The sequence below is a fragment of the Typopeltis vanoorti genome, chromosome 5, assembly GCF_054136105.1.
Source record: "Typopeltis vanoorti isolate ZY-2024b chromosome 5, IOZ_Tvanoo_1.0, whole genome shotgun sequence".
NCBI lineage: Eukaryota > Metazoa > Arthropoda > Arachnida > Uropygi > Thelyphonidae > Typopeltis > Typopeltis vanoorti.
The window spans coordinates 8699045-8726627 of record NC_143553.1 but is presented as its reverse complement, the minus strand read 5'-3'; the positions used below and the strand labels follow the sequence as shown (position 1 = coordinate 8726627).

The 27583-nt window shown below is 36.9% G+C and overlaps 1 protein-coding gene across 4 annotated transcripts in view; it reads right to left on the bottom strand.

Annotated features, from left to right (window-relative positions):
- The window catches only part of LOC150106217 (uncharacterized), a 212374-nt gene that overhangs the window by 134897 nt on the left and 49894 nt on the right, over positions 1–27583 (bottom strand). For 3 of the 4 annotated variants that reach the window (XR_016548354.1, XM_090393044.1, XM_090393045.1), the window contains exons 2-3: positions 15366–15424; positions 991–1097 (exon numbers count right to left, since the gene is read on the bottom strand). Coding sequence is in view for 3 of the 4 variants with exons in the window: in XM_090393044.1 (XP_090249170.1) it covers positions 991–1097; positions 15366–15424 (166 nt within the window). In the remaining variant the exon portion in view is untranslated. The remainder of the gene's footprint in view (positions 1–990; positions 1098–15365; positions 15425–27583) is intronic. The other variant, XM_090393046.1, reaches the window with a different exon arrangement.

Here is a 27583-nt window from a genome sequence, read left to right as displayed (position 1 = left end):
AATTTGATTATGATAAACTAGACTAATAATAATTAAAAAAAAAAATAAGTAATAAGATCAGCTAGAGTAAATGCCCTCTGTAAAAATACCTAGGAAAAATACTGGAAATTAAGAAAGTTAAATCAATGAAATGTTGGATAAGAAACAAAACGTGGTAAGTTTGTGAAGGAAAGAAGTAGTAAATGAGAAGTTCTTGCAGAAAATATACCATCTCTATCAAATCCCAATGGAATAATTTCAACGCACTTCACAAATAAATTTTCTTTTTAAGAATATTTTTGAAAAGCTGAGAAGCCAGCAATACATAAAGAACTTAAACAGCAATAACCACATTCATTTATCCCAGTCCTGGGAATTTTTTATGCTTACTTTTCATACTATTGGTTTATTATTTTTAATAAAATTTTTTAGATGCATGGAGTGATTGTTTTGATCTTACAACACACAGTATACTTCTCATACATTCACTAGTAATTAAATAAACATTATATTTAATTTTTGTCTTTGAATATTATAGCTTAAGTAAAAATTCAAGCTTCAATATTTAAACCACATACCATGGTCACTTGTAAGGTGTATGAATAGTAAGATACACCAGTTAAAATCATACAAAGCAAAATTCATGTGAAGTTTTTTTTTTTAGGCATATTTTTCATGATGGTCATTAAAACAAAAGAGGTATGATTAAAAATTTGATTTTAACCTCAGGTGAAGGGCAATATTTCATACAGTGGCAAGTGAGAGAAAAACAAGACACTATGTCTGGAATCATATATCAGGAAATATGAGCAAGGAAATAGCAGGAGGCCTTGAAGAGAATGATCGAGTGATTGCTAAGAATAAAATAAAAGCAGAAAAAAAAAAAGAAATAATTACCAATCATCAGGATATATGCAATGGATATTGTGATCAACTGAATGCAATGTTTGCAATAAGTTTTGGGACTCTACAGTGATGAAAAAAAAAAAAATACTAATTTTAAATCCTTACCCAGTGATACTGTCATTAACATTATCATTGTTGGAACTTTTCACCATTAGTGCCAAATTTATTAAATAATTCCAGTCAACAATTTGATCCGCCATAGGTGCTGTACCCTGCAAGAAAAAAACAAGCCAAAAACTACTCTAACATTCAATCATTAAAAGCTTATTGATATAGGATTACTAAAGAAGAATAAAATAAAAACAGCAATAGATAATAATTACCAATCACCATCACCAAATTCCTAATATATATCCTCAAGGAGCATACAAAATACTGTGATAGTAATATTAACATAATATTACCTTCCAAACATTTAAAAAAAAAAAAAAAAAAAAAATTATTATTATTATGGGTATCTCCATGGAGTCAGTAGACTCATCGTGGGGGACCCAAACTATCAAAACAATATCTATCATATCTCTTCTTGAACTCGTTCACAGTCGAAGAACTCGCAACTGAGACAGGCAATGCATTCCACTCATTCACCACCCTCCAGGCGAAAAACCTTGTTCTCACACCTTTTTCCTTAATTTCCAGGGATGACCTCTTATTCTTCCATCACTATCACACAGCTGAAACATTTCCCCTGCATCAATCTTATAAAAACTTTTAGTAATTTAAATCTTTCTATCATATCCCTCTCTTCTCTGCCTATCAACCAACCTCTGCAATCCAAAAGTTCTCAATCCTCAATAGGGAGCATTTTTTAAAATCACTCACCAACTTAGTCACTCTCCTCTGAACCCGCTCCATTACTTCATCTCAAAATCCAGGTCACCAGACCTGAGCACAGTAATCCAAATATGGAAGTATCAAAGCTTTATAAAGAGGAATAATAACCTCTTTATCTCTGGATGTTAGTCTGTTCATTAATAACCAAGTAATTCCATGTGCAATCTTTGACACCTTAGCAATGTGTCTCCTGAACTTCGTCTCCCTATCCACCAACACCCCTAAGTTTCTAGTCTCACCAATTTCTTGGAATACCGTTCCATCGATGTAGTACATAGCTGCTAATCTTTTAATCCCAAAATGCATAACTTTATACTTTTCTACATTGAACTGACATCCATAACCTTTCACCCATTTCACCATTTTATTTAAATCATCCTGCAAACTCTCAACATCAGCTTGATTTTTTTTTTATTGTGCTACCCAACTTGGCATCATCGGCAAACAACTGAATATTTCCTTTTAAGCCATTTCCTATATTATTTATGTACAAAATAAACAACAATGGCCCAAGCACAGAGCCCTAAGGCACACCACTGGACACCTGCCTCATCTTGAACTCTGCTCCTCCATACACCACCTTCTGTTATCTCTCCCTGAGCCATTCTCCTATCCATATCACCAGTTTAGTATCCATCCCCATCTGCTCCAATTTGCGCAACAGTATTCCATGGGGTATCCTGTCAAATGCCTCAGCAAAATCCAGAAGTACCACTGTATAGCCATTTCCTTTGTCCAACTCAGATGTCATTCTATTATAAAAAGCTAATAAATTGCTAAGGTAGAATCGACCTTTAAAAAAACCATGTTGGCCCCTATAACAGTATCATATCCTGATCCACCCATTCTTGAATTTTGTCTTTAACCAACTTTTTCCACCACTCCCGAGATGGTGATTGGTCTGTAATTAACTACCGCAGTTTTAGAGCCGCCTTTATGCAAAGGAACTACTTTGCCTTCCTTCCTTCCACTCCCTAGGGACCATACCAGAGTTCAAACTTAAGTTAAATAACCAAGTAAGAGGCATTGACAATCCTTTGCACATTCACGCCATACCCGAGCTGATATTCCGTCTAAACCTACAGCAGTGTTTGCATTTAAATTTTGCAATATACTAAGTACTTCTGATTTCTTAACTTCAATTTTCACATTAGTTATTGCTAAAGGTACAAAGATATACTCACTTGGGTGATAGACTTTTGAAAAGTGATCACTCAGTAACTATTATTATATCTGAATTGGTCGCCTCAATACCATCAGCACCCACTAAAGTTATCCTTCCAAAGTCATTCTTCAAGGTAATCTTCCTTGCTTGAGCTTTGTACTGCTCATGGGTGTACTGATTGTCTTTCTCCTTGTAAATTCTCCATAACATTTTCTTTTTTTTACAGATCAAGCTTGATACTACTACTCATCCATCTAATGCCTACCTTGTTTGTCTTGTTGACCATGGAGACACAATCTGATATTGCCTTCCTCAGATACTCGCTGATTTTATCCCATGCACTGATAACATCTTTCCCCTGCAATATGTTCTGCCATGGGACTGCTGCATGCGCTCACCAACTGGAGGTAACGAGGACACCTTATGCATATATCCTCTGAACCAATGACTAGGTCCAACACTTCACACCACGTGTCCCTTCAGTTATGTGCTGTTTCAAGTCATCTCGTAGAATATGTATGAATTCCATTTCCTTTTTGCCATGTGATATTTCCTCCTTCCAATTGATATCACCATAATTAAAATCCCCCATGATAATCACTAACCCTGCACTCATTGCACTAATTTGCTGATGCATGAATTCAATATCACCCCCTGTACTCCCTGGCATGTAGCAGTAACCAACTGTATATTTGGTTGCAATGGTCACTATTTCACACCAGACGCCCTCAAATGAACTAACATTCACATGTCTATCATCTTGATATGCTACTTTACTCCTCCCTCAGTTTTATCTTCCCTATCCTCCTTGAAAATACTGTACCCATCACATTCAATTCCAGTGACTACATCTTCTGCTGACAGCTAAGTTTCACTAATGCCTACAACTTTTGGTGAGATTGCACTGACTAATGTCAAAAATTCTTCCCTCTTATTTCGAATGCTTCTTGCATTAGTATACAAAAATTGCAGATTCCCTTTAGTTCTTTTACTAGCTTTAGAACTGATGTACAGGGTGTTCGGGATAAATTTGACATATTTATAATTAATTATATTTTTCCGTAAGTTACATGTATTGACACACACTTCTCTTCATTTAAAAGTTTGGACCCTTCTTCATTCATATACAAGATGTCAGAAAGGATGGATAGCTGGAACCCACCTGAATCATGGAAGACAATAACTTGTATCATGATGATTCGTGCCCGCCATCAAAATAAGGATATTACGACTGCTGCCCAATGCTCCCTGAATACAGTAAAAACAATCAGGCATGAACTAGAGACTTGCAATGGTGACTACGAGGATGTAGCAAGAAGAAAGATCCCTAGCAGACGATCTGATTGCGTTCGTACAGTAGAATTCCTCGCAAATCTGCAGGAACAGGTGTTGAAGAACCCTGGCATTGGAATTCGGGCTTTGTTCATGGAGTTGCTAACTGTAGTCAAGCCCTGGATAACAAGGGTAGCCAATGGTAGGCCGTATGTATGGCAGCAGGATTCGGCCCCTTGCCACACCTCTGGGAAAAGTCAAAAATGGTTGTCTGAAAATTTCTACGACTTCACCAGTCCAAATGTTTGGCCTCCAAACTCCCCAGACCTTAACCCCATGGATTATTTTGTATGGGGCGCAGTTGAAAAAGACACCAATCGCACTTCCAGTAATACAAAAGCCCAGTTAATGGATAAAATTAAAACAGTTTTTGCGGCCCTTCCCAGGGAGACTGTAGCATCAGCTTGTTCGAGGTTCCGAAGCAGAATTGAAGCTGTGATCAATGCTAATGGTGGTTATTTTGAGTAAATCTTGTTGATAGTATTGTAATTAACTCTGCCTGTAATGTTTTTCTGTCAATTCATTAAATTTAATAGATACAAAGAAGATTTTCTTTTTCCTTACGAAACTGTCAAATTTATCCCGAACACCCTGTAGATGTCACTAATTTCAGTAGTCCCATGCCGATTTTTATCCACTCTATTCTGCAATTTATTTCACAAATAAGGATCAAATATACAATCACTGCTTAAGTTTCTCCCTCTTACACTGAACCTTTTCAATTTTAGTTTCCCTGCCCAATTACTTCAACTTGTTCAGAAAACAGTAACTTCTTCAATCGCTTATAACCTTCCATGTTCAGATGCAACCCATCTCTTGCATACAGCTGTCTTTTGCCTTCAAACACACTCCAGATGTCAACAAATTCCACACCTTTTTTTTGCACATTCTTGCAATCATATCATTCATTATCATTGCTCATCTACTTATCTCATAATTGTCAAAACGAGGCAGCACGCACACTATCCTCCCATTGACAATTTTCTTCTTCACAATATCTAGCAATGGTCTTAAATCTGGTTGCCCGAGTGGTTAGCATGTTCGCTCTCCAGCCAAAAGGCTGCAGGTTCAAATCCATCCGTCGGCATGGATATTTGTGATTGTCTGTGAAAATGCCAGTGGTGGTCAGCGGTAGATAGCGGTGGTGTAGATGATGAAAGTTGGTGGAATGGTGGAGACAAGAGTTGTAGAGTAGGTTCAGTCCCTTGATGAGTCATTGGACTCCCTGGAGGTATTACGTAATCATAATAATCAATCTTTTGCTACCCAATTTATACTACCACTCAGGTCATTTGTACCCACCATAACTATCATCTTTTCTGCATCATGCCCTCTCTTTATTGCTAAAGCTGCTCTCTCTATTGTTCCACTAGCCAAGCAGTCCTCAGGCACACTGCTCTCCATACTCTTAATCATAGAATCACCATATATTTTACCATTCATAACTTCATTAATTAATCTGCTAATTGTCAATAATCCTATTTCAGATCTTACATTTGGCCTATGGCACTAATTAACTGCATTAATCCACCAACACATTGATCCTCTTCTGCTAAATCATCCTTCTCTCATATGTAAGTGACCATACTATCTTAAATCAGCACTGCTTATTCTTGAATTTACCAAACTGCCTAAAAAGAAAGATCTACAACCAGTGTATACTCTTAACAATGATCTATTTTATTATTATTATTATGTTATACCTCAAGGGAGTCCAAAGACTGATCGAGGGAGAGTGTGCCAACAGTATCGAACAATCGAACCCTTTCAACTACTAACCATGCTCAAACTTGCTTAACTTTTTGCTGAGCCATTAGTAGCAGAGGCTCTACCAATCGACCAACCTTTGCTGGGAATCTATGATAGTGAAATTTGGAGTCCGACTAAAGAACACTTAGAGAAACTAAAAACAACACAAAGAAATGGAGAAAGAGACATTTAGGTAATAACCTGGTTAGGTAAAAAGAATACTACTTTGATAAGGAAGCAAAGGTAATGGACATTGCTTTAATAACAAAAGGCAACAAATGGCACTGGGTAGGACGTGATGAGAATGCCTGACAACAGATCTACAAAGAGAACAACAGATTGGACACCAAGAACCTGGTTATCTACTATCTATCTGAAACCAGGAAGACCAGTGGTAAGATGAGACGTAAGATGTTGTGATCATTTATGGTGGAGAGATGCACAAGACTGGTTAAAATGTTAGCATTCGAGAATCATTAATGATGAATCTTGAATGCTAACAAAGTCAAGTGCTTTTCTAATACAGTCATACCCCGACTTACGCGAATCCAGAGTTACGCGGTTTCATATATGTACGTATTCCTGTCCAGCTTCACGCCTCGCCACTAGTCGTATCTTTCCGGCACCAGTCGCATTCGCGAGTGTCGCACATGCTGTGAACAAGCACTGACATGTTTCGCACGGTCTCCATTCATACACGATTTTTATAGTCTACAAACCTTGCGATTGTTTAATGTTCTTGATAAAAATTTTATCACATAAAAAATAATAATGTCATCCAAAAGAAGCAAGTCCGATTCTTCTACAGCTAGCAAGAAAAGAACAACATTGACTTTGGAAACAAAACTCAACATTATTAAGGATTTTGAAGGCAGAATGAAAATTTGTGAGCTAGCAAAGAAGTTTGATCTACAGGAATCCACAGTAAGAACAATCATAAAAGAAAGGTTTACAGATTTTGGAGGACATAGATTCTAATGAGGAGCGAATTGCAGCCACAAGGTAAGGAATAAAAAAATTATTAAGCTTGCTATGAAGAAATTTTGCGTGACAAGAAAAAGACATTATGCCGTCAGAAGAATCTATTAGATTTTATGAAACCATTGACATCGAAATAACTTTCTTTTTTTTATGTACGAAAAACTGTAATTATGTTTATATTTCTTAAAAAATATAGGTGTTTTTGTAAACCTTTGGTCACGATTAACTAATATTTTGTATGCAAAATTATACCGAGTTACGCAAATTCGACTTAAAGCTTTTTGTTGGTATCACCTACCGCGTAACTTCGGGATATGACTGTATATCGTAATTTTTAATATCATTTTGCTATTGATGCCAGCTGTTCACTTCCTTGATTTTTCTTGGAACCCTCATATCTGTGTCTCTAATCTAAGATAATCATTTACAAGTTAAAATTTGTTTGAACACTTTTGTATATTGTTAGTTTGGGGTACTTACTAATGGCTAAACCCTCTCTCTCTCTCATTCATTATAAATTTATTAAAATGGCTCACAACAACCATATTAGTTTTACTTAATCTACTGTCTAATTCTAAATTTATTGTGATATCTTGACTAAAAACTGCACTTAAAGTGCTCAAATATTTTACTTGTTCTATGGGTTTTCCATTGCAAATGCAGTCAATTTTTCCACAATGTTCATGTATTTCACATATTTTACTTTGTCTTTTTACTGCTAATGCTCATGTCAAATTCATTATAGTACTTATTTAATTTAAATATTCCTGAAAGTCTTGTACTGGATGTATTAAGAGTATACACCATCTGCATAAAGAATTATGGTGAATATCTCTGATTTTATTGTCAAGTATAATGTCACTTTCCTTTGCAATGAAATCTATAAGATGAATAACAGTGAAGATAGCATCGAGATAACATCCAACCTTATATTCTCTATATAATTTTCTATTTACATCCTATAACTGTGGTAAGAGTCTCTGAAGCTTAATGCTTTTTAACTGAAAGTGAGTTAGCCAGTCTTAAATGGAGGTGAGAGAGTTTCTCCTCCTGGAATCTTGGGTTTTTCAACACACAGCCAGGTAAATCAGACAGTAGAACATACAGAATGTTCTAAATATCAACGTGCATTGTGAATTGAGAACCTATAGAACAATAAAACATTTCAGCTACTTAGCCACGATTTTTAGTGAAGATGGTAAATTAAATATGGAAATAGACAACAGAATCAACAAAGCTGGTATGGTAGGAAGTCAACTGAATAAATTTATATGGAATAAGAGAGAAATTAGCCAAAACACAATTAGCTGTATACAACATAGTATTCAAACCAATTTTAACTAATGGATCTGACAGCTGGGTTAGAAATAAAACACTTGATCAAAGACTAGAGTCGAAGATATGAATTTCCTGAGAAAGATTAGGGGTGTAAACAGATGGTATCAATGGCAATATCATATTAAAAACAAGGATATTAGAAAAGAACTTGATGTTGTTAGCATCCAGGAATGTGTTAGCAGAACTAATATCAGGTGATATGGTCACTTAAACAGAATAGGAGAAGAAAGATTAGCAAACAAGTGTTCTCTGCCAGGATGGCAGGAAAAAGACCCAGAAGACCAAGATATAAGTGTATTGATACGGTAAAAAGTTCCTTACAAGCCAGAAATATAAGATCTGATAATGGAGTCTTGACAGGTAAGAGATTGATTTGGAGGAAAATAGTAAATAGGAAGTTAGTGGTGATGTAAGTTTTTCATGTAGTACTATCATATCCTGTATACCCCCTTGAGGGCACATGTCAGGAATATGACGATGAACAATAAGAAATGAACCCCAAATAAATACAACCTAACCCAAAAAAACACAAAACTCTAGTCAAAGAATATTTATTTCCCACAGAAATGAGGAAGCTCTGTTCAAAATAATTGTATAAATGATTGATATTAGCATATTTGTATTCAAAGATCCAGTTTTATGTGTAAAATCTTAAATTCAAATGCTATTTAACTATAATAAAATTAGTTTAATCCTTTATCCAAGTGTGAGCAAACAAAGTTTGCGCCTGAAAGTATCTTCAGGACAGGGGTAAGGTGGTACAACACCAGGGCAACTCGTTGCAAAGGTGGAGCAAGCTACCAACACTCCTATCTCAGCATCTCCTATAATGCAAAACACATCTCCTTGCGGATATGTCTAATGTTATGCATTAAGGGAAGGGCCACTAACCAGACTAGTTTCGACCTTTACTGAGGTCTCTTCAGTGGGAGCAGGACAAGTGGAGATACCAGGCAGAAGCATTAGCAGGTCATCTCTACCTATAGGAGTTGCCAAATGGTGTGCCACCATTTTTTAATAAATTACTCTGGATTTAGAGAAAGATGTTGAAAGTTTATTTTTCACTTGGTTAGAGTATAATAAAATTAGTTTAATCCTTTATTCAAGTGTGAGCAAACAAAGTTTGCGCCTGAATGTATCTTCAGGACTGGGGTAAGGTGGTACAACACCAGGGCAACTCGTTGCAAAGGTGGAGCAAGCTACCAACACTCCTATCTCAACAGTGCATAACATTAGACATATCTGCAAGGAGATGTGTTTTGCATTATAGGAGATACTGAGATAGGAGTGTTGGTTACTTGCTCCACCTTTGCAACGAGTTTCCCTGGTGTTGTACCACCTTACCCCAGTCCTGAAGATACTTTCAGGCGCAAACTTTGTTTGCTCACACTTGGATAAAGGATTAAACTAATTTTATTATACTCTAACCAAGTGAAAAATAAACTTTCAACAATGCTATTTAACTATTTTGTTTTATTTTATTCTAAAACCTAACAATGCTATGCAACTTTTTTTGTACATATTATCATGTCTCCTGTGATTTTATGTTATTATATTATAATAATATGTAATATATAATATTTGCTCTTCCTGGCCACAGGTTATTGGCATTAGTGGAACATGGCTGACAGAAGGTGATATAGTTAGTGGGATAGAATGTGTAGGTTATAGTGTGTTTAGGAGGGACAGAGAGAATAAAATGGGGGGAGGAGTGTTATTGATGATAGCTGATGAACTGCAGCCAAGGAGAATTGAAGTTGTATTGCAGGATAGTGAAAAGAGCTCATTTGAGGCTATTTGGTGTGAGATTGAGACTGGCAGAACAAAATATATAGTTGGGTGCTGCTATAGACCAGGTGATGGAATAGATGGTGGAGAAAGCATGCATAAACAAATTGATGAAATGAGTGGAAGGAGGGTAATTATTATGGGGGATTTCAACTATGGTAACAACATTGGTTAGAAGGAGGAGGAGAGGACACATGTGAGGAAGGATATGGATTTTATTCAATTATTAAGGGAGAACTATCTGAGACAGCATGTAAGTGAAAATACTAGGGTTTTGAGAGTGCTTGACCTTGTAATAACATCTGAGAATTTAACTCTAATGAATATGACCATGTTGCCACCTATTGGTGAGTGATCATAAGGTCATGACCTGGGAGGTGGATAAAGGTGTGGAATTTTCGATTAAGACAGGATATATGTGGAATTACTGTGCTGGCAAGTATGACAAGCTTAGGAGATTGCTTGGATCAGTGCCATGGCATGTAAAACTGCACGGGCTCAATGTCGATAGAGCATGGGAAGTGGTCAAGGAGAATTTACAGGAGGTTATGGCTGATTGTATACCTAGGGTCCGAATAGTAAAACAAATAGAGGTTAAATGGATGAATAACCATTAACCTTGAGCTGCAAAAACAGAAACAACTGTGCAGGGAATTTAAAGAGAAAGGCAACCTGCAGGCACACAAACGGTATAAAGCGCAGGCCAGAAGGGTAACGAGTGTTGTAAAAAAAAGCAAAAGCAGATTATGAAAGGCTTAATCTTTTAAATATGCTGCAAGCAAAAAAAAAAACTGTACACAGCAGAATGATTTTAAGGAATGATGATGGTAAGGTGGTCACTGAATCATTGATACAGTGAAATTACTGAGTGAGCACTTTGCAAGAGTATATCATCCAGGTGGTGACATTGAAAAAATGAAGGAACCATTAGTTTATATGGGAATAAATTGTGATGAATGAAGTGGAGGTGAACAGTCTATTACAGAACTTTAATGTGAATACATCTGTGGGATTGGATGGTATACTGGCACGGGTCTTACGTGAAGCAGCTAAAGAATTATCAGTGCCCTTGACCATGTTGTTTAATCTGAATCTTGGGTCTGGTTTAGTCCCGAAGGTGTGGAAAGAGGGGGAAAATAGTTCCAATGCATAAAGGAGGATCCAAGACTACTGTTGCAAATTACCGAATGATCAGCATATCAGGAGTCATTGTCAAGGTCTTGGAGAAAGTAGTCAAGGGAAAAATACAGGAGTGGATTGATGAAAATGAGATACTGTACAGGGAACAGCATGGCTTTGTGAAGGGTAGATCATGCCTCAGTAACTTGCTCAAGTTTTATAACACAGTTACAGCTGAACTGGATAAGAATAATGGGTTTACAGTGATACTGCTGGACCTGGCTAAGGCATTTGACAGGATACCACATGGAATTCTAATCCTTAAACTACAACATATGGGAATGGATATAGGGTTGGTGAGATGGATAGGTGGGTGGTTGATGGAGAGATATCAGAAAGTAGTTTATTCAGGAGTTTATTAAGTCCAAAAGACGGCCTGTGACTAGTGGTGTGCTGCAGGGTTCTGTTCTTGGACCACTGCTGTTTATTTTGTTCATTAACGATATAGGGAAGGATCTAAGATGAACAGTTCATTTGTTCACTGATGATGCAAAGTTAGGTAAGGCAATACTGAATGCAGACGATGTCAAAATCTTGCAGGAAGACTTGGATAGATTGGAGGATCAGATCTTCACTTTACGACAAATAGTTGAGAAATCATGGGAATATAACAAAGATCTGTATTTAAGTTTTGTCGATCTGGAAAAGGCATATGACAATAAGCCAAGAGAGAAGCTATTCGAAACACTACAGTTACATGGTGTCAATGGGGCAGTATATCAAGCAATATTTAGTCTTTATTTGAGTTGTAAGTCAGCAGTTTGAATTGAAGGAAGTACAGGAAGATGGTTTAATGTTAAATATGGTGTCAGACAAAGATGTACACTATCCCCTCTGTTATTCATTATCTATATGGATCACATTATGAAGGAAAGTGGTATTAAACCTGATATCAAAATTGGGGATGTAAATCTCAGCTCTTTGCTTTATGCAGATTATGTTATACTTCTAAATAAATCCACTACAAGTCAGCAAGATTCCCTGACTAGAGTGAATAACTGTTGTAATAGATATGGTAGGAAGGTCAGCAATAAAAAGACAAACACAATGAAAATAGGCAGAAACAATGAAAATGTCAACTGTGTTGTGAATGGGGAACCTATAGAACAAATAAAACATTTCAGCTACTTAGGCACGATTTTTAGCAAAGATGGTAAATTAAATATGGAAATAGACAGCAGAATCAACAAAGCTGGTATGGTAAGAAGTCAACTGAATAAATTCATATGGAATAAGAGAGAAATTAGCCAAAACACTAAATTAGCTGTATACAAGACAGTGTTCAAACCAGTTTTAACTTATGGATCTGAGAGCTGGGTCAGAAGTAAAACACTTGAGCAAAGACTTGAGACTGCAGATATGAGAGTTCTGAGAGAGATTAGGGGCATGAACAGACGGCATAGGTGGCAATATCATATTAAAAACAAGAATATCAGGAAAGAACTTTACATTGGCAGCATCCAGGAATGCGTTAGCAGAGCTAATCTCAGGTGGCATGATCACTTAAACAGAAGGGGAGAGGAAAGATTAGCAAAACAAGTGTTCTCTGCCAGGTTGGCAGGAAAATGACCCAGAGGAAGACCAAGATATAGGTGGATTGATACAGTAAAAGTGCCTTAGAAGATAGAAATACAAGATCTGATAATGTTAGAGCCTTGACAGGTAACAGACTGATTTGGAGGAAAATTGTAGATAGGAAGTTAGTAATGATATAATTTTTCATGTAGTATTATCATATCGACTTTGAAAAAAGCATTTGACAAAGTTAAAAGAAACATATTATTTAACATATTAAAAGAAAGATAAATACCAAATAATATCCTAAAAGCTGTCACAAGTATATATGAAATTAATCAAATACAAATAAGATTTGGGATGTCCCCTCTCAGCAACTCTTTTTAATATCTACTTAAATGAAATAATAATAAAATGGAATAAAAATTTACATCAAGGAATTAAACTTTCTTCTACAGTAAACTTAAACACTCTCCTCTTTGCCGACGACTAAATAATAATTACAAATTCTGAAGATAAACTACAGAAAGCTATTTTAGATCTAAATGAGATATCCAAAGATTATGGTATGATAATATCAACAGAAAAATCAAAAACTATGGCCTTTAAAGGACAAGATCCAGGAAGAACTAAAATAGTAATAGATAACAAGATCTTGGAACAGGTAAACTCATTTAACTACCTAGGATGTATGATCACATATGAAAATGAAAAAGATATAAACGTAAAAATTGCAAAATATTTAAAAATAACAGGTGTAATTAACTCTATCTTTAAACCAAACCTAGTTCAAAAACAAACCAGACTAAAAGTATACAATACATTAGCCCTACCAGTCGTAATGTATGGAAGCAAAATCTGGACAATAAAACAAAAAGACAAACAAAGATTGACAACAGCAGAAATGAAGTTTATGAGAAAAACTGCAAAGTATACCCTATTTGATCACAAAAGAAACAAAGAAATTATGAAAGAATTAAACCAAGAACCAGTAATAGAAAAAATTAAAAAATATAAACATAAATGGATGGAACACGTTCAAAGAATGAATACAGAAAGATTACCAAAACAAGCCTTAAAGTACAAGCCATTAGGAAAAAGAAAACCAGGACGTCCTCTTAAACGATTCAACGATGACTTCTAAGGCCGGAATAGGCCATGCTAGACCTAAATCCTTGATATGCATGATGATGATGATGACTATCATATCCTGTACATCCCTTGAGGGCACATGTCAGGAATTTGACGATGAACAATAAGAAATGAATCCGAAATAAATACAACCAACCCCCCCTCCCCGCAAAAAAAATACAAAACTCTAGTCAAAGAATATTTATTTTCCCACAGAAATGAGGAAGCTATATATATGAGTACACAGACCTTTCCAACTATGCTATGAAGCAACTGTTAAACTTTTATACCTCCACACTGAGTATTTATGGTTGAATATTATCAGCTCTTGCATTTTATCTGTCAGCTTTCTGATGGCTTTTAATATCTCAAGTATTGATGTTCCTTCTTGACTTCATTTCCCATATATAATTTTATATATATTATATATAAAAGAATTAAGTAGTAGGTGGAGGTGAGATATATTTAGCAAAATAGAGTAGATTGCCCTCCAGTGATAAGTCCTTGGACTCTCTGGAGGTGTCACATAATAATAATAACAATATCCTATTATAATTATGGCTATTTTGCCTGCTTCAGTTTAGGAGTGCCCCTGTTTAAATGTCATTGGCTATTTACTCATGGATTCTTAGGGCATTGTAGATGTAAATTTACCAAAAGGTATATGTAGCATAAGGAAGAGAAATTTACACATACCTTTTTCTGGGTGTTGTGGCTTTTCTTCTTTCAGCGATGTCCAAAAACTACTGAGTGTGTGTGGAGGGGGGGTAGGCAATTTGGGAGAATTAAATTAGAAAAACCCAGGTTTTTTTCTAGTAATATACATATATAAACATATATATTATATTACTAATTATATAGGGTGGGGGAAAGGGTTGATTTTTTATATAGGGAAGGGGGGAAAAGAGGGTTGACGGGGTGCTGTCCATTTCGACTAATTCTTGGTCAGCAGGCAAAATAGCCGTAATTATAATAGTTTATTAAGAGGAGTAACATGGGAGTTTTCCCAGAAATAATATACATAACAATATCCTTTATGTAGAGGTATATAATATACATACCATGTATATTATATACATTCCCTCTCTATATATGAATGTATATGGATGAAACGTTATAATAATACAAACATTTTAATACTTTTATTTGAACTGATGTAAATATTTTCTAAAAGAAACCATTTATTTTTTCAGATTTCCCTAAGATAAGGTCAGTGGTATCGATGATCCCACTCAAACTGATTAATTTTTTTCCTGGTTTAGTTTTAATATGATTCTACTTGATGATTTTCTGTAATTTTATGAATAAACATTATATTAAAGAAAATCAAGCACAATAGGTTTCATATAAAGAAATTGGAATAAATATTGGGAATTCAGTGTTTCTATTTTTCACTTATGAAATGAGTGATTTATAAATAAAGGAATAAATGGATAGTAATAAACACATAACCAATTTTTGACCCTACCTTTAGAAAATCTTCATCCTTTGAGCAAAAACCAAGACACATCAGGTCTGTCTGCATCTCTTAAAATAACATGAAGTAATTAGAGCAACTGATTACAAATTACTAACAGGTGACTTAATTCATTCTAATAAATTATCAAAATGATTACTGTTTCCATAATTTATTAGAGTAATAACTTCAACTTAATATTTAATAACATAATTATAAACCAAAATAAATTGATGTTATTACTCTAACATGGTCATTTCCATTAATTTATTAGAATGAATGCTGATCACTATGAAAGAAACATTGCAAGCAATCACAGATTACCTATATAATATAGAGGAAAATGTAGCAGATGGATACTCACATTATTTCAAAATTCAACAACAATCAATGCAAAATAGCTGAACTATGCTTCATAACAGCCTGTTAAGCATGCAGTCCAAATTAGTATACTACACATCTGTTATGAATCTAGATTTAACTTCATCATCAAATTCCTGCCATGTACCCTCAAGGGGTGTAGAGGATATGATAGTACTACATGAAAAGAAATTACATCATTATTAATTTCCTATCTACAATTTTCCTCCAAATCAGTCTGTTACTTGTCAACACTCCAACATTATCAGATCTTATATTTCTATCGTCTACACCACTTTGTACTGTATCAATCCACCTATAACTTGGTCTTCCTCTGGGTCGTTTTGCTGCCAACCTGGCAGAGAACACTTGTTTTGCTAATCTTTCCTTGCCCATTCTGTTCAAGTGACCATACCACCTGAGATTAGCTCTGCTAACGCATTCTGGATGCTGACAATGTCAAGTTCTTTCCTAATATCCTCGTTTTTAATATGACACTGCCATTGATGCCATCTGTTCACGCCTATAATCTTTCTCAGGACTCTCATATCTGTGGTCTCTAGTCTTTGGTCAAGTGTTTTACTTCTGACCCAGCTCTCAGATCCATAAGTTAAAACTGGTTTGAACACTGTCTTGTATACAGCTAATTTAGTGTTCCGACTAATTTCTCTCTTATTCCATATGAATTTATTCAATTGACTTCCTACCATACCAGCTTTGCTGATTCTGTTGTCTATTTTTATATTTAATTTACCATCTTCACTAAAAATCGTACCTAAATATCTGAAATGTTTTACTTGTTCCACAGGTTCTCCATTCACAACACAGTTGACATTTTCAATGATTCTGCCTATTTTCATTGTCTTTGTCTTTTTATTGCTGACCTTCATACCATATCTATTACAACAGCTATTCAATTTAGTCAGAGAATCTTGCAGACTTGTAGCAGATTTATTTAGAAGTATAACATCATCCGCATAAAGCAAAGAGCTGACATTAACATCCCCAATTTTGACATGTTTAATACCACTTCCCTTCATAATGTGATCCATATAGATAATGAATAACAGAGGGGATAATGTACATCCTTGTCTCACACCAGATTTAACATTAAACCATCTTCCTGTACCTCCTTCAATTCAAACTGCTGACTTACAACTCAAATAAAGACTAAGTATTGCTTGATATAATGCCCCATTGACACCATATAACTGCAGCGTATTGAATAGCATCTCTCTCTTGGCACCTTGTCATATGCCTTTTCCAGATCGACAAAACTTAAATACAGATCTTTGTTATATTCCCATGCTTTCTCGACTATTTGTCGTAAAGTGAAGATCTGATCCTGACAGCCTCTATTTGGCCTGAATCCAGCTTGTTCTTCACCAAGCTTTTCTTCCACAATTCTTCTCAACCGTTTCTCAAGTATACTTGCATAGATCTTGCCAGGAACACTCAGTAGAGAAATACCTCTGTAATTCTCACATGCAGTTTTATTTCCCTTTTTATATATGGGTACTATGAGAGCTCTACTCCAATCATCGGGAATTCATCCCTCTGTCCAGGCTTTCTGAACTATGCAGTGCAGCCACTGTAAGACTCTTATACCACCATGCTTCAGCATTTCTGGTCGAATATCATCTACTCCTGCTGCATTTCGACATTTCAAGCCTTTGATGGCTTTTTCTACTTCAAGTATGGATATGTATTCCTGACTGAATGCCTGGTCAGTGTTTTTTATCACTGTGCTGTCATCACTGCTTGTTTCATTTAGCAGTTTTTCAAAGTAATTACTCCATACTTCAAGGATATCTTTTTCTCCCGTTTTCATGTCACCTTTATCATCTCTAATTCCTTTTATAGCACTCTTTCCTCCATTCTTAAGCTTCTTCAACAACCTCCAGAATATTTTGCCACCTTCTTGATATTTATTTTCTATATTCTTGCCAAAGTCCTCCCATGACTTTTGTTTAGCTTGTTTTACACAGTGTTTAGCATTCTTGCATTTGTCTCTATATTCTCTAAGAGCACAAGCTGACTTATTTGAGAGGAACTTTTGGTATGCTTTCTTCTTTTCCTTCACTGCCTCTTTAACTTCCTGTGTCCACCAGGGAGTTCTGATTTTTTTATCCTTACAGACAACCTCACCACATGCCTCTCTGGCAGAATCAATCAATGTTTTTCTTCAGAGTTTGCCACTGAATCTCCAAGGTTTGATTCCTGTTCTCAAACTCTTTCATTTTTTCTTCAATAATCTTTGTGTATTTTAGTCTACAGCTCACATCTGAGAGCTGCTCAACTTTTATTCGCTTTAAAACTTTCTTACATGTTATTCTTTTCAATATGAAATTCAATTTTATCCTGCTCAAGACTAAATAGTGATCACTTCCAATTTCAAATCCTCTGTACACTCTGGTGTCCTGCACCAGGGAGAAAACATCACTATCAACAATAACATAGTCAATGAGACTTTTCTTATTCCTAGCCTCTTCTCTCCATGTGAATTTGTGCACATTTTTATGTTGGAACATGGTGTTAGTAATAACCAGTCCATGTCCTGAGCAGAAATCCAACAGATATTTGCCATTATTATTAGCTTTGCTCTTTTCTCCAAATTTTCCCAAAATATTTTTATATGTCTCACAATCATTTCCTACTCTGCTATTTAGATCCCCAACAAGGACTAACTTTTCATTTTTCATTGTGTCAGTTGCTTTTTCTAAAGCCTCAAAAAATTCCTCCACTTCTACCTTAGTAGAACCTTCTGTGGGACCATAGGCACAAATAAGTCTCATTGTCCAGTTCCCCATTCTCATATTTGCCCACATTACTCTACTTGAGACTGACTGCCATTCAAGAAGATTAGCCTCGTATTTTGTGTTGAATAGTATGCTACTCCTTTTCCTTGATTGTCATTGCCTGAATATAACATTTTGTATTTATTGCTGAGAAAGATCTCACCAGTTTTGGTCTTTTTTGTTTCAGTCACCCCTATTGTGTCGATCTGGTACTTATCTAATTCCTCAGCTATGTCCATTTCTTTGCCATTCAGGCTTCTTACGTTGATAGTACCGATCTTTAACTCTGGTGATGTTGAATTGGGGTTTGTTTTCAGATTTGTTCCAGTAGCTGACTTTTCGCCGTTCGCCCTGGTTTCCTGGTGAAAACAACAGGGGCCCTTGTTTAACCGGGCGACGCCCCAGCCGGCATGAAATTTTGTCATGTTGTACCATCATTCTATATTTTGGTTTAACCAATAAGAATACAATTTGGTCGGCTAAATCCCAAATTGCCAGCCCTTCTTCGTCTGTTCAGTATCCAAGTAGATACCCAACAGGGTGCACCACGAGAAGGTGAGGATTGGACATTAGGTCAGAAGCCCTGGTCGGTTCTCTGCATTCCTTTAAAGGCTATGTGGAGGTCTCCTCTCAGTTATACAGCTTTGACTCTTAAGCACCCCTTTGACCCTTAGATTTAACATTAAAAATTTAATATGCTGAAAAAAAAATTAATGTTAGAAATGCAGAACAAAAGTCACTGATAATAAAGCAATCAATAGTTTCTCCTCCCATGTCGCAAACAGTGATGTCTTTTGACATCTATAATCAGTATTTCTTGCACTGGTCATTACCCTTCTCTTTTTTTTAAAAAAAATTAACTCCACATGAAGCCCCAAGATCTATAACATGACAATGCCACATGTGGCCAGAAGACCCAAGATACTAAAGAATTTAATTTGGGATTTTGACACACCATATGAAGAAATTTTTTTACAAATAAGGCATTGCAGCTATAGACCTGAACAGTTCATAGAATGGTTGCTCAGTGTCAGATACACAGCAGACTAGATAAAAATGTAAATATAGCTGTAAAAAGATATACAAATAAAATAAATAAAATAGCATAAACAATCTCTATAGAGTAAAAGATGTTAAATGTCCATAAAAATTTAAAACCAAAAATCATCTGTTGAGTCTGATAAAATCTGTATGAGTGTATAGGGATCAGACAGAATGTGAATGCATGCACCTAGTCATAAAATGAGGGCAGTCAATTAAAATATGACTACTTGTGAGTCTGACATCACGCATAGGCATGTTATCTCCCCCTCAACAGCAAAGAGTGCTAGATGACTATTAAGTATGCAGAGCAAAGTAAGTATAACTTCTTCTGATCAAACACTGCACTGACTAGACTGCCATAATGTAATTTCAGGCTAATTTGGGAGAACTTAATATCAGTCTCTATTCCAAGATGACTGCCATGTGGATAGAAATTTGTGTATGATAACCTGCCAATAATCAGTATATGCTACAAGTGGATGTTTGAGAAATGAGCTACCCTAGCTGCAGTTTCTGCAGTCTTGTTTCTCTTGATCCCAACATGGCTTGGAATCTAACAGAAATATACATCTAGGTATACCATCCATAATTGAAAGAGGAAGTGTTGGATTTGAGAGAGCACTGGATGTTTTTGGAACTCTAGACTTTTTATTGCCTGAAAATAATTTAACATATTATGCACCTTTGGTAGTGATGCAATGGGATGTAATTTAGTGCAAACCCTATCTCAAGAATCTCCATAGTGCAATTGGAAGAACGACAGTACATCGTGCCCTTTGATTGGAAAGGCCTGAGTTCAATTCTCGTCATGACAAGAGGAATCTTTACATAGGTGTTTTTGTTGTTGTTGTTTTTTTAAAATTGAAGGTGAGTTAGCCAATCTCAATAGCAGGGTTTTTTCTCCTGGAAAGAAATTCAGGTTTTTCATCCCGCATACAGACAATTTACACATGCAATTTAGACAAAAAATACTAATGTTGGTGGTGGTGGGTAGTAGATAGCGTTGGTATAGGTGGTGATGGTTCACTGTAGCAGATTAAGTGGTCGCGATGGAGAGTTGTAGAGTAGGTACCCCCCCCCCTTCCTCAATGAGCCTTTGAACTCCTTGGAGGTGTCATGTAATAATAATAATGCAACTCAGCTATAAAGATGTTACACTAGTGAGATTTCTGCAAATATAGTTGGCAAGTAAAATCTCCCAGGGATGCTGCGCAGCTGTGAGAAGGAAGGATTGACAGTATCAACATCCCAACTGACACTTTCTTTATAGTTGCCTTCTTGGCATAAAAGGATTTATACCAGATGTTGTTACTGTTTGGATATACTGCTTCTTTGCCTTGATGTGTGATACATTGCATGTTTTTACCTTTTCTATGCATCTCCTTTTCATCCTTCCATCTTTGACATGCTCAGGAGAATGCTAGGTGGTCTCCTCACACAGAATTTTGGTGCTTTGTTCTAAGTCTTTATTCTCATGATCTTTACTGCTACATCAGGCACAGATGGAAGAGCCAAGATAGGCAGTTTGACAATGACCATACTTTTGACACCTTAAGAGATTCAGGTTCAACAAACCAAAACCAACCATAGGCTTGCAGGTTGGTTTGGTTTTTGAAGATGAGGACGATGATGCTGGTGGGAACCAGATGCCTATTCCTGCATATCAGGATTCTTCTTATGGTTGTCACTCCTTGGTCCTTGAGTCCAGAATATATCTCTTCATCAGGAAGTTCAAGGAAGTTCCACTCTGATATTATGCTTCTAGAAAAGTAAAGTTTTGCAGTGGATAATTGGGATTCCCCTGATAGATGTTGAATGGAGTAATTTTCTGATTGTGCTGTTAAGATATTTAATATCTTTACACACATTGCAATATTTATGACAACTTATTACATTACAGGAATCTAAACAGCAATGTCCCCTTTCAGAATCTTTAAATTATGAATTGAAATAACAGTTATTATTATTATTATTATTTAGGCCTCCAAGGAGTCAAAAGACTCAACGTGGGAGGTCCCTCCTAGGAAACACAAAGTCTATCATACCACTCCTTAAACTCAATGACCGTTCTCACTCTCACCACTCTATCAGGCAATGCATTCAAAGGTTCAACCACCCTCCATGCAAAGAAACCACTCCTCACCCTCTTGCGCACAGTTTCCTTTCATAACTTCCAGGGATGGCCCCTTGTCATCACTCTTTCCCACTATTCAACCAAGCAAAAGAACTCCCCAGTGTTAACCCTGTAACCACCTTTCAACAGTTTAAAAGTCTCAATCATATCACCTCTCCTCCTTCTATCCACCAAACTCTGCATCCACATTCCCTCAGCTGATTCACATAACTAACATTGTACAGTCCTGAAACTATATTTGTTATCCGCCTCTGTACCCTTTCCACAGTTAATTTATCCCCTTCAAATCCTGCGGACCAAATCTCAGAACAATAGTCTAAATGTGGTTTGATCAGGGTCTTATACAATGGAATGATAACTCTTTTATCTCTGCAGGTCAGCATCCTTCTCATTATTGCAGCAATCCGCTATGTTACCTTCACCACCTTTGCAATATGTCCCTCGAATTTCAGGTTTCTATTAATCATCAACCCCAGATCTCTTGTCTCCCTTACTTCCTCCAGTATATATCCTCCAATACAGTATGCAGCGTCCCATCGATGTGTCCCAAACCTCAAGACCTTACATTTTGCTGCATTAAACTGACACCCCCATTCATTTGCCCATCTGTTTAGCTTATTCAAATCCTCTTGCATGACTACAACATCTGCACTATTACTAATAACCCTTCCCAGTTCACATCATTTGCAAAGAACTGAACATCCCCCTGCAGTCCACTGACAATGTCATTGATATAAAGGTTAAACAATATAGGTCCCAGTACTGAGCCCTGTGGGACCCCCACTTGTAACCCTCTGCCTCCTTGAAACTGTCCCACCATACACAACTCTCTGATACCTATTGGACAGCCAATCCTGAATCCAGTTGACCAAACCTGACATCCAAACCCATGAGCTGCAACTTAAATATCAGCTTATCATGTGGCACCCTGTCAAATGCCTTCACTAAATCCGCTTGGATAGAAAGGCATATACTGCCAAGAAAATGGCAGTATATGCCTTTCCCTCATCTACTGCTCTTGTAACTTTATTATAAAAGGATAGCATATTACCAAAACAAAAGCGCCCCCTCACAAATCCATGTCGACTGTCACAGATAACATTACCCTCATCTGCCAAATGTTGTATACAGTCCCTAACTAATTTCTCCATCAGTAGTTAAGATGACACACAAAGTGGCCTATAATTAGACACTTCCAGTCTGGTACCACCCTTATACAATGGCATTATCTTACCTTCCTTCCATTCCCTGGGCACCTTTCATGCAGCCAGACTTTCATTGAAAAACTAGGTCAAAGGAGCTGTCAGTTCCTTAGCACATTCTCTCAAAACTCATGGTGAAATACCATCCAGAGTAGTCAGTATTTGGAACACATTCTTCTCCTGCACCTCTAAACTGCCCTATCCTTCTAGTATTAAAATTTACTCCTCCAGGATGAAATACACCAATAAAGTGTTGATAGAATAATTTATTGGGGTTCAGTCCTATGTCCTCTGCATCAGTCACTCTATTCCCATTTTTATCCCACAATGTCATTCCTCCACAATCATATCTCCGCCTACTGGCCACATAGCTAAAAAATTCCCTAGGATTTTCTTTGGATCTAAGGGCCCATCTCTTCTCATATTCCAGTTTCGCCTTCCTTACCATACTAGTCACTCTCCTGGCCTGTGTCTTATATTCTTCATGCATCTACTCTTCACCTGTCTCCTTATATTTCTTCCATAGCTTCTTTTTCACATACAGCTTCTGTTTAATATTGTTTGTCATCCACTTTAGACCAAATTCTGTCCTCTTCTTCACTTCTGGAATACAGCTTACTATTGCTGCTAACAAATATTCCTTCACAATTTCCCAAGCACTAATGATATCCCAGCCTTCCAATTCCTCCCTCCATGAAACTTCCCCAAGTTGCAGGGGCAAATTCTCCATGCTTGCTATGCAAGCTCATTACTTTAGAAAGAAGTAATATTTATTTGTTAATAAATGCATGCATTTATAAGCATTCCATTTAGGCTTTTATTTTTGTAGACAGAAGATGTCTTACGCTTGCACGGCAATAATTGAGCTTTGCGTTGTGTATCGAAGGCTGATGCTTGCTTGGTTGTCGGAGCTTCCAGGTCCTCGCTGCAGCACTGTGATTTCATGTGCATGCATAGCCATTTTCCGCCCCCTTCTCGTCATCTTAAACACAAGTCATACGCAGTCAAAGTAGCTCTAGCCAGTGAGCTTCAGCCAGCCTTTACAAGTGTGTGGGTTGCTTGGGAAAATTAGAAAATTAAGTTACAACCAACTTTTTATGAGGATGTTATTGACCAGTTCATAAAGAAGAACCGTAGTGTAGAATTTGTATTCAAGTAGCTAAATTGAAATAGATAGAATATCATTTGTAAAATAAATGTTGTATTAGTATGATTAATGTACATAAATTTCTAAATATATAGTTTTAAATGGTCAGCAATTCGTTATTCCGCTAATCAGACTTCAATCACACCTCTCACTCCCTGAATGATAACAAGAGCAAGCATGAATTTCAAGACCAGCATTTGCCCCTGCCAAAAGTTGATGTCCAAGACTATTGTAATCACCTGCCTTATAATTCCACATGTATTCCCGTCTCTTTGATACTCCTGCATGTCTATTCATTTCCCAAGTCAAATCCACATAGTCACTCTCTTCAACTGGTGGGAGAGATGTCATCTCACTTATTATCAGCTTTTCTGATGATATGACCAAATCCAAAACTCTTGAACCTCTTGTTCCCTCTATTACATGTTGCCTAAGACATTTGTCCCTCAAGAATTCTAGAAATTCCATTCCCTTATTGCTACATGCATCTTCCTCTCCTCAATTTATACTGCTGTAGTTAAAATCTCCCATAACAATCATTCTTCTTGCACTTGCCAAGCTCAACTGTCTAAACATCTCCTGGTCCACACCCTCTGTTCTCCTTGGTTTGTAGCAACAACCCACTAAATATCCCGTCTTGCCTATCTCTACCTCACACTATATGCTTTCAAAATCATTGGTATCACTGCCTTCCAACGCCTCCACTCTTAGAGGACATAAGTCGTCATTTATTATAAGCAGTACTCCACGACCATGCTTTCCCTTCCTGTTCTGCTGAAAAATGCTTTACTCCCCTGCTACTTCTATTCCTGTTATTATATCCTCTTCTGTCAACCATGTCTCAGTGATCCCAATAATCTTTGGTCAGGCTGATGCTATCAGCACCATCAATTCCTCTCCTTTATTCCGGATACTCCTGGCATTATAAAGCATAAAAATGCCACTATTTCTATACCCAGCATTATCCCCTCTAGACTCCACTGGGCTCAGTGCTACCTGATGTTGTCCCCCTTCTCCCAAGTACCCTTTTTCACAAGAGGCCATCCCTGCTACCATCCACCTTGGGCATTCTAGTTTCCCTGCATTGACACAACTCGTTCAGAACAGCAATCTCTCCATATGCCTACATCCTTCCTCATTCAAATGCAAGTGGTCTCTCGCATACAATTCCTCTCTGTCCTCAAACGCTGTCCAAGCATCCATATACTCCAATCCTCTTTTCTGACGTATTCTAGCTATTATTATGTTATTCAATATGACTGCTCTTCTGCTCAGCTCTTCACAATCATACCTAGGTAACACGCACACTATCTTTCCTCTCTGCATCTTCTTTTGTACTACCTCAAGCAAGAATCTCTTATCTCTCGCTGCCCAATTTACATTACCTCTGTAGTCATTTGTTCCATAACTCTCTCTCTCTCTCTCTCATTCCCTCTCTTCCACTTATCCTATTCTCTCCTCTTCCATCATTCTCATAACTCTCTCTCTCATTCCCTCTCTTCTACTGTTCCCATTCTCTCCTCTTCTATCGTTCACATAACTCTCTTCTACTGTTCCCATACCTCCCTCTCATTCCCTCTCTTCTACTGTTCCCATACCTCCCTCTCATTCCCTCTCTTCTACTGTTTCTATACTCTCCTATTCTATCATTCCCAAACCCCCCTCTCTCTCTCTCTCCCCTACTGCTTCTATACTCTCCTCTTCTATCATTCCCTCTCTCTCCTAGTGCTTCTATTCTCTCCTCTTCTATCATTCCCAAAACTTTCTCTCACTCGTACTCTGATTCGCCTTGCATACATCTCTTCCATTCTCCTAATCTCATCTTTCATACTTCTCATCTCGTTCACAAGATATTCCACCTCCTCTTTCAGCACATCTATCCCTTTCTGCAAGTTAGTCACTCTTGCTCGCCATTCTTTTACCCAATCAAAACCATCTCCATAAACTTCACAGTCATTCAAGCCTTCCACACTCCTGACTCTTATTTTCTCATTCATACTTCGCTCGTCATTCTCTCCTATCACACTACTCATCTCCCGACATTCACTGCCTGTCCCTGAAGCAACTAGGTCGGTTATCGATATATCCAATTCATTAATTTCCTCCCACTGTGCATTTTGCACATATACGCACTTCCCCCCCTTCTCTCACCCGCCACATATCCAACTCACAGGAAGCATACATACCGCAATCCCTGCATGCCATAAAGTCCTTTATTATATTACATATAATAGAGTTCTTAAATGGCGGAGGACTCGGTGACACGCCATTTATGATTGCAGTTGCGTCCACCATCATTCCTTACTGCCAAGTACATAACTACTAAACTAATCGCCAAAAAATATATTTGAACACTGTGTCACAGATAAATATATATATATATATATATAAATAAATAAATGCTAAATATAAGCATATAATGCTATAATCAATCATACTAGATAGTGAAAACTTATCTTCTCTTCCACCGCAATGTTGCCGACTGTGATCTGGGCTTCTCGGTTACCCAATGAAAATTGTTATGTATCTTCTAAGCCCTCAGCATAACATGATGCAGTAAAGCAACAATAATTATTTTCAGTGTTTACTTGGTGGAAAAAAATCTTCTGCACTTTTTTTTTCAACCAAAAAAGACACTGTGAATAAAATTTAGTTCTAAAAAGACCATTTTCCATGAACATGAAATCTTGCATATTTCAAAAAGAAATATATTTGCTGCTTGTTTTCATATTATGTGCCATGTTTGAAGTAAATTTAGTTCACTTAAATTGCAGAAAAAATAAAATAAATAAATTGCTGCTGCATACTGAGTCTATACCAACTGAGCTATGGAGGCTAGAGATTCCGTAGCCCAGTTGGTATAGACGAAGCCCTTTGATTGGAAAGACCCGAGTTCGATTCCCGTCCATGAAGTGAGGAACCGTTATCTGGTCTTTTTCAACAAAAGGTGAGTTAGCTGGTCTCATACGGAGGTAGGAGTCTTTTTCAAACGGAAACTTGGGGTATTTTGTCCCTCAGAACAGGCAAACTGGCCCAACGAACACACACTTCTACAGACATAAGACACTCCTGGAATAAAGAGTAACCAATCTATTCCATACGTATTTTCGATTTCTAATGCCTACACGGTAAAGTGTGGGTCTGTGAGCAAGCGTAAATCAGGATGGATGGATACTTGGCTACTGCTTTGGGCTCTTTAGTGTACCAGTCCAAGAAATCGTCTTTCTTTTGTTTCTCAGTAATGATGAGTAATCTCAACTTTTAGACTGCCAGTTACTAGGACAGATAGGTTTATTAACTAGAACATATAAGATACAGATAACTTCAGAAATAACCATTGGCAGTTTCAATCATATTCAGGAATACAGTTACGCAGTAGGTGGGACCAACAGAAAGCGCATAAGTCGAATTTGCGTAACTCGGGGTATAATTTTGCATGTAATTTATATATACAAACATACAATTGGGACCAAATGTTTACAAAAACACCTATATTTTTAAAGAAATATAATCATAATTGTAGTTTTTCATACATAAAAAAAAGA